Below are 9,008 nucleotides of genomic sequence, written 5' to 3' on the forward strand. Positions count from 1 at the left end.
AGTTCTAACCCCTCGCCGTAAAACATGTATAATTTTTCCCAGAAATAGAATATAAGCATATGCATAAATGTATATATAATTATCTCAATTCAAATCATGCCTCACATAATCATATTCATAAGCATGCCATGCCAAGATATAAACAGAATAAGTAATTTAGGTGAGAATAAATACATGGAAGATGACATATTAGCCGGTACCTCTACATAAGTCTGTACGGCTAAATTCATAGGTCATTAGTCAATCTAGCCAGAGTCACTATTATGACCTATACGGCACTACACTGCACATAAGTCAGAACCACTAAAAGGTCTGTACGACAAGACTGGGTGTAATATAATTATGCTCAATACCACGCTCTTATGATAGCTGGACGATAAGTTGCTAGTCACCTACGAGTCGAAACCACCGATGATAGTCTGTACGACAAGACTGTGCACCTAAATTGGATCCAATATGAGCATATGGTGCATGAGGTGACATTATAATAACAGACTTGTACCATATCTTAGGCTAATTATTAAGACCCTAGGTGCAGGTTTATAAGCTCAATACTTCTCAAATAATTATAACCGTTAATCACATTCAAAATTCATAACTCACCTGGGCTTACCTGAGCGTCCCCAGCACCACAATTATATATTATGCATCATATACTAATTCATATACAAAATATAATTTATATGCATGGCAGTCAAGGCATACTTTCATTTAAACGCATTTTTTGGAAAAATATCAAGTACATAAGTATATACTGAAAACCAAAAGCTCACTCACTGGTATGTCGAAGGGTCGTAGCCCCCGAGTCACCCTTGACTACGCTCGTCCTCGGGATAAGCCTCCCCTATATGCGAAATAACTATAAAAATGTTATTTAAAGCTCATAGACAAAACTAGCTAATAATTTCTCATACAATGCTCAAATGGGGTGTTTGAATATACCAACGTGATCTACGCAACCTCACGAACATCTCCATATTTTTAAAATAATTTTCCGACCACCCATGTGCGGCCACGTGCCGGCGAGTGCACGGCAATACGCGCGGCCACGCGTAGGGAACCCTAACGGAAACCCTAACTGCCATTAGGAATATTCTGTTAAATAGTAACAGAATTCGTTAGTTTTACCTGACGACGTCGGAATATTTCGTCAACTTTGACGGAATATTTTATCTTCTTCTCCGGCTAGCCTCGCCGGTCGCCGCTTGCCAGAAACTGAATTTTTTTCTAAACCTTTATATCTCAGTCGATTTTCATCCAAATTCCATGAAACTAGAACCAAAATGATCCTTATCTAAAGCTCCCTAGAAGCTTAAAACTTCTTAAAAACCCTGCAATATTTAGTGCATGAAATATGGGGTTATGGTTTCTCGGGTTTTTGAGGGTTTCAAGATCTAAAAATGGTACGAATGGACTCAGGAGCTTGTAGGGAACAAGAATATTACCTTTTGAACGTCGATCCGTGCGTGAAAGCTTGGGTTCGAAGTTCATCTGCATAGGGAGAAAGGAGAGAGAGTGAGTCTGAGGAAGAGAGAGCACGGGAGAGAAGAGAGAGAGAGAGAGAGTTTGTGTGTGTGTGTGGTCCACGTGGGTCACCAACCAACCAAGGAATACACTTTAAGTCCTAAGTGTTCCAAAACTTAGGAAAATTTAGAATTTGTCCAAAAATTAAGAAAAAACACAAGTTTGGACCACCTCTAACATGCCTAATACACACCACAACACTCACGTCCAAGGGTAAAATAGTCAATTCACATCATCGATAATTTATTTCGGGACGGGCTGTGACACATAAATTATAACATTATAATTAATTATAGTATGGTTATAAATTTTCTATTTTAATAAATTAAATATATTATTAAATATAAAAATATTATTAATTATTAAATAAATAATATAATTATTGGGAAAAACTTATAATTTCTTTCAAACTTAATATTATATGATTGTTGAATGTTAATGCATAATGAAGATTTATAATTAAATTTATTGCACATGTGGCATAATCTTATTGAGTGTTAAGATCACATATGTTTTAGGAGGCGGCCTATAAAGTTTCAGAGAGAAGAGAGTTTACAAGTCAAAGTAGAACGAATTTTGAGTTTCAGGGAGTAAAGCATGCGCGCTGACTTTTGAGTTATACGGGTCAAGGTGAGATCAAAATGTAGTTCCAGAGGCATAGCTAAAAATAAGCCTTAACTATATATGGGGTTTCCTTATTTTTTTTTTTCCAAGCATAGAATCGTCTTTTAAAGGATGAAGTGAAAGTGAATTAAAACCTTAAGGGGATGTTAGTGTTATTTTTCAAACATGAGGGATTTTGTGAAAATACGATAAACCTCATGGGGTCTTAGTGTTATTAACTCTTCATTAAACTCATAACATGAGATTAATTAATGAGTCATCATGCGTTATTTCTTATAGCACAAATTAAATAGAGTCCCTACATGGGTATAATAGTCACATATTTTATTTTAGAAGTTTACATTTCAAAATTCAAATTGTGCACTCCTGATAATAGTATTTTTCTCCTATATATAAAAATTACTCCTATATATAAAAATTATGGAGTGCACAGTTAGAGTTTGGAGTGACAATGACTTGAAGAGAAAAACCCTACACCAAGCAGGTCAATCCAACAATTCCTATATTTTATTTCACTTTTGTCCCGTAGGTAACCATGCCAACTGCCAAGGCCGGCACTATCTTTATTCCAACTCTGATAGAACAAAGTCCACTTTATATGTGCACTAGTTTTACCTTTCATTGTGAGGCTAGATACGATTTGAGAAATGGAGAAGCTTGTTTCAAACTGGTACAACAAGCGAACCTTGCCCGAGAATTACATATTCCCACCAGACGCAAGACCCGGGAAGCTTGCTACCGCTCCTTCGTGCGACAACATTCCAGTGATTGATCTGGGCGGTGATCAAACCTGTATAATTCAGCAAATACTCAAGGCTAGCCACGAATATGGGTTTTTTCAGGTAACTTATTGGGACTTCAAACTAAATACTCTTCCTTGATCATCAACTAATGCTATTTATAAAGCAGGTTATCAACCATGGAATATCAGAAAGCTTGTTGAAGGACACAATGGGTGTGTTCAAGGAGTTCTTTGAGTTGCCTGCAGAGGACAAGGCAGCTGTCTACTCTGAGGACCCAAAAAAAATATGTAGACTCTTTACCAGCAGTGGAAATTATGATTGGGAAGATGTTCATCTTTGGCGTGATAACCTACGACACCCTTGTCTTCCTTTAGAGGAGAGCATGAAGCATTGGCCTCAACAGCCAAGTACTTATCGGTAAGTAATTAAGATCGATCTACCAAATTAAGATATATAGAGCTTGTATTAGCTAAAAGTGATTTTTGAGATTTTTGACAGCCAAAAGTGCTTCTGACACGTGTTAGAAAATGTCAGGGAAACGATTTCTCACATGCCTCTTTTCTCCTCTTACACATCCATTTTCATATATGTCTATTAACTCTCCTTGATTTATTCAATTTGACAGTTAGAATCAAGGGTGTGTAAAGAGAGAAAAGAGGTGTGTGGAAATCATTCTCCAAAACTTAAAAACTCTTTTTACATAAGCCCCAGGAAGCACTTCCAATGATTTTTAATAAAAATGGCTACATCTTTATGAGCAGACGTTCTACCTACATAAAAGATCTTATAGATTCATGTTTTGAAATCTCCCTTTGTTTTTGTTACATATATATGTATGATATGCTTCTGTATCTTCAAGGATTAATTAGTGATGTTATGTATTTCAGAGAGCTTGTTGGGACATGTTCCTCACAAGTGAGGAAACTGGCTCTGAACATTTTGGAGCTAATCAGTGAAGGACTTGGGCTTGGAACTGGGTATTTTAGAGATGAACTTTTGAAAAATATGTTACTCTTTGTTAATCATTACCCGCCTTGCTCAGACCCAAGTTTGACATTAGGTGTATCTAAGCACTGTGATCCAAACCTCATAACCATTTTACATCAAGAAGAACACGTAAATGGACTTCAAGTTTTCAAAGACGGGGAATGGATTTGTGTGAAGCCTCTTTCTGATGCACTTGTGATTAACATAGGCTATCAGTTACAGGTACATCAGTAGATTCAGTACCCTTCTTTACGCTGAAGATTATTTCGCTGGTATTATTGATTCTGTATTACCATCTATACTTGACTACATAGCGCTGTCAATATCATGTCGAAATAGGGGCCTGATAGTAGTTCCATAAATATGTTCATCAACCTTCTCTTAATTACCATATGACAAACTATTTTTTTTATGGTATGGGGGATGTAGATAATCAGTAATGGGAAGCTGAAAAGTGCTGAACATCGGGCAGTGACGAGTTCAAGTAATGCCCGGACATCTGCTGCATTTTTCATCACACCTTCAGACGATTGCATTGTAGAACCTGCTGGAGATCTTATTAATGCAAGCAATCCACAACTCTTTAGATCCTTTCGATACAAAGAGTTCATTATGAACTATCTTACGAAGCAGGGCAAAACTGAAGTTGTACTAGAACCCTTTAAGCTCCATGCTTAGTTAATTATGAAGCTGTGACTGGGGAAAACACAAATTTATTTGGGTGGCAATGGTCTCAAATTTATTTGGGTGGATTAATAAATATTGTAAAATTTGTTAAATAGAGTACTTTTTATTGGAAGTACTACATATGTACTAGTATTTGTGTTCAACCATTGCGAATTATGATTGACATTAATTAATCATTAAGTTATTTAGAGTTTGAATTCTTCCTTTGATCATCAAGTTACCATTGTTCAAATACTTCTTTGAGTTGTCTGCATGCAGAAGAACGCTTACCAAATTGGTCTCAACAGCCAATTAGATATCGGTAAGAAGGAGCCGCCGGGCAGTACCATGGCACAGTACCACGACAACTAATTGAATACCAACATATACAAGAGTTTCTCTTGGATCTATAGATATGTCAAACCCATCACATAAAACAAGAAGTAAAATCTTTATTCAAAACTGTTATCAGTTCCTCTTACATAAGTACCCATAACAAACAAGCAAAAAGAAATATTATTTCATAAAAGTAACATATAACGAATCAAACTCCTAAGTTCTAAATAATCTCAACTTGAAACTTTATCCTTCTCTTGGTAGCCCTAATATTACTTCTTTAACTCAATTTGCTCCTTCATTGAACCTTTTATTCACATCACGTTGTGGAGCTCTCTTAAGATCAACTCTATTATTGGGAGGTCGGTACTTTTTTGGTGCTGGCGGGCATGACACGTCTTGTGGGCGTATGAATTTGCTTCCTTTAGTTGTTGGAGTTGTTGAGCCTACTTCAGACATCTTGATAATTAAAATCGACTCAAGCTACACTTTCGCACCAAACAAACACCAGGCAAATTGAAGCACACTGTATTATATTCTCCGTAGGCTAACCATTCATGCTTGACCTGAATGTTAGATTCAGGTAGTTTTTCTCTTATCTTTAGTTTTTGTGTTTTTTTTATTTTTTTGTTTAAGCTCAGGCTTGAAGTAACATTCATTGTTATGTTCTGCTAGTGACAATAATTGCTGAAATTTTTTAGATTGACGGGCCTAGGAGGGCCCACTATAACGACATCAATACTGTCTCCAACTTTACCACCTACCCAATCCATCAGGTGTGAGGTTTTATCACAGAATGTCTCGGTATTGGTTAGAGTAGGATAATCGTATTTAAAACCACTCTTGTTGACTTCCCCAACCGATATGGGATTGCCAACATGCCCCCTCACGTGAAACCCCATTTAGTGGTTCACACGTAGATCCACACATCGGCAATTGAAACTCAGAGGTCGGCTCCAATGGAGTCCAAACTTGTTTTCAATCTTTTTCAGGAAGGGACTCTTAAGAACTTAGAGACCGACTCTAATCTAAGAGTCCAAGCTTGTTTCCAAGCCTACACTTCCTGGTGACAATCCTTTGGCTTGCACGGGCTAATAACCATGGGTTCTGATACCATGTTGAAATTTTTAGATCAAAGGATCCGGGGGGCTCACTCTAACGACATCGATACTGTGCTCAACTCACCACTTGCCCAATCCGTTAAGTGTGGGGTTTTACTACAAAAGACCTCGGTATTAGTTAGAGTATGGTAATCATATTTAAAGCCAGTTCAAGTTGAAGTGTTGTTGTTCTGCATTGTCGGTATCATTATTGGATCTGTTTGAATTGGATGTCAATTAAGTTCAGTTTAGTGGGTAAGAGTTGGGTTTCGAATGAACTAAATGTGTGATCTAGATAGGGAGTACTTGGTGCTGCCTCATATTCTGCGTGTATAGATGCTTATTACATTTTCTGAGACCTCACTGATTGGGAATTTATCTTTGTTGATTAACAGAAATTTGACCAAGAGGTGTGCCAAAAACTTGTCTTTCTGGATTTCCGTAATTGGGATATAGGGTTAGTGCTTGTGTTTCTAGACCATGCGAATGGGGAGTGTACGCTTTTCCGTAACTCGGAGAGGGAGGGAAATCAACATGCAGAGTTGCTACGATGGTCTAGTCCAGACCCAAGTACCCACCCAGGGACATTCCGGAAGAAGTTTGTTATAAATGTTGTGAAATCAGGGTATAAGAATTTGGATAGAGTATGGCCATTGTTTTCTTGCACCATGGGAAAAATATGTGTTGTATGTGCAAGTGTGTGAGAGAGAGAGTCGGGGAGAGAGAAATCTGACTGAAAGTATCAAGATTTTATTTGATTATGAAACCTAATGTGCTAATACTTGCTCTTAATGATTTTTTGTAAGAATATCCGAGGCATTGTGGCTTGGTGGAAATCTTTAGGTGGCTTGGCCGTATGTGATATATGACTCCACTTTAATTCTGTGGATTTTTCCGGAAAGAAACAACTAAGGGAGGGTACGCTCTTGAACTCGTTCTGATTTGCTATGACTTCGTTTGCGTTTATGCTTTTTCAGGATGAATGCTACTATCTATATTTTTCACCACAAGGTGAATGCAGAAGACACAGCTTGAAATCTTCATGTGCTCATTTATATTGAACTACGAAAAACTTATTATTCTGGTTACAGAAAAGTTTTAAAGTTTCACAATTTGAGGGATACGTGATGACTTCATTTGGATGGTTATGGCAATTTAAATTTATGACTTAAATGGCACAGGTTCTACCAGAACATAACGCAACGATGTTTTAGTTTACTTTTTCTATTTGATTGATTGTGGTTCACACAAGCGAAAATCTTGTTTATCTTTCTTAAGTAATATATTAAAAATGTTGAGAAATGCATGGTTTTATGGGACTATCAGTAGTTTAGTACAAGTAATTCTCTTATGGGATTACATTCTTTTATGTTCACTATTGTGTATGCTTATTGATGTCTTTTTGGACGCATGCATCTGCCCCTAGTTTATGTCCTTTGAATTTCTTCCTCGTTGTTATTTATTTGATCTTTGAATGATAATTTTACTTTTTGCTTATGTTGCTTCCACATAATAGTTGAAGTGTTGCTGTCTACTGCATTTCAGATATGACATGGCTTCAAACCGTTGGCGTAAGAAGTCACGTATACCAAGACAGGTCCCATGCGACTCAGCATTTGGATTTGTTGTATTGAATGGAGAGTCGCATGTAATAACCCTTTTGAAGGCAGCTGAATCAGCAGAAATCCGAAGGTCGCAACTGCATAAGAGAGCGGGAACACTTTATATCCAAATCTACCATCCTAAGAAGAATACATTGAGATCTCTCATAACAAAGTCACCTTTCCATTACAGCTTGGATTTCAATACTGCAGTTATGGGCACCATTCGCTTGTGAATCTCGATTCTTATTGCTTGTACTTGTGTTGTGTTGTGTTGATAATTGTACCGATTGATGTGCAGCGCTGTCTATATTGGTTCATCGGGGTCATTGCTGCTAGCATATTTGTATAGTCTTGAATGTACAGCTAGCAGACCGATACAAATACCCCACCTGTTAGTAAAACGGTAATTAGACAAGGTTGAATACATTTGAGTTTCATATATTGTATCAGTTCCTTTTCCAGAGAACAGATAATTATGTGTGTGTGTGTGTGTGTGTGTGTGTAATTAAGTCCTGTTGAATAGCTTTGTTGCTTGTGCACCAATCAATCTTTCCCCTTTTCGTGTTACATCTATAGTTGATCTGTTTATTATGATTTCCAAGTCCGGTTTCTGGGTTTGTAGCTTCATCGAGTATTTACTCTGCCGTACTTATGATACTTTACAACCAAGGACAGAATCAGACTCTCATTTCCCCCTCACTTTTGAGAACAGTAAAATGGCTCGTGTTAGGAACTCTAGTCGTTTTCCCATCAAATGAAGTCTTTTCGGAAATTTAAAAAAAAAAAAAAAAAAAAAAAAAAGAAATTCGTGTAACAAGTGAAGTCTTTTCGGAAGTTCCGATCAACTAAAAGAAAGGTGTAAAAGTGAAGCGTGGGCAAAAGTTGAGACCAAAATGCAGAAATTCCAAGTAAAGAAACGTTTCCACCAAGTTTGTAATACATGACGGAGCAACTAGTGCGGCTAAAGAAGAACTAACTGGCCGTGAAGAATGGGGTATAAGTCCAGACTTAAACCAGATACAGCGTTAAACCGCAACATGTATCGCAAGTTTCACTTTTACACATCTATGACTTCAAACCTGAGATATAGTAGATTCAAAGTCCTAACATACAACCGTAAGTCAACCCAAAATATTTTATTAACATTTTGGCCAAAAGTTCGGGAGAAAAAAGAGGGAATCTTCTTTCTTGCCAGAGATACATCCCTTTTTATTAGTCGCACTAATCATGTGACATATAAACATAAAAAGATATATCTCTACAACATTCATCATGTGTAAACGTAAGGAGATATCTCTGTTGTAGGTCTCAAAGTGAAGGCGTTGCAAGGTCCATAGTAAGTGCAAAGACGCATATACTGTGGGTCTGATTTTGATTTCTTTGTCCCCCAAAATGCATGCCAATAATATAATGAAAAATTATTT

At 37.1% G+C, this 9,008-nt stretch overlaps 1 protein-coding gene across 1 annotated transcript; it reads left to right on the forward strand.

Moving 5' to 3' along the window:
• The first annotated feature begins 2,610 nt into the window (after nt 1–2,610).
• Nucleotides 2,611–4,753, forward strand: LOC114825244 (flavanone 3-dioxygenase 2-like). The gene is made up of 4 exons (XM_029103664.2): nt 2,611–2,990; nt 3,058–3,308; nt 3,779–4,100; nt 4,308–4,753. Exons 1-4 carry the CDS (start codon nt 2,796–2,798, stop codon nt 4,554–4,556), a joined length of 1,017 nt encoding a protein of 338 aa, XP_028959497.1. The 5' UTR covers nt 2,611–2,795; the 3' UTR covers nt 4,557–4,753.
• The last annotated feature ends 4,255 nt before the right edge of the window (nt 4,754–9,008 follow it).

The sequence above is a fragment of the Malus domestica genome, chromosome 05 (assembly GCF_042453785.1).
Source record: "Malus domestica chromosome 05, GDT2T_hap1".
NCBI lineage: Eukaryota > Viridiplantae > Streptophyta > Magnoliopsida > Rosales > Rosaceae > Malus > Malus domestica.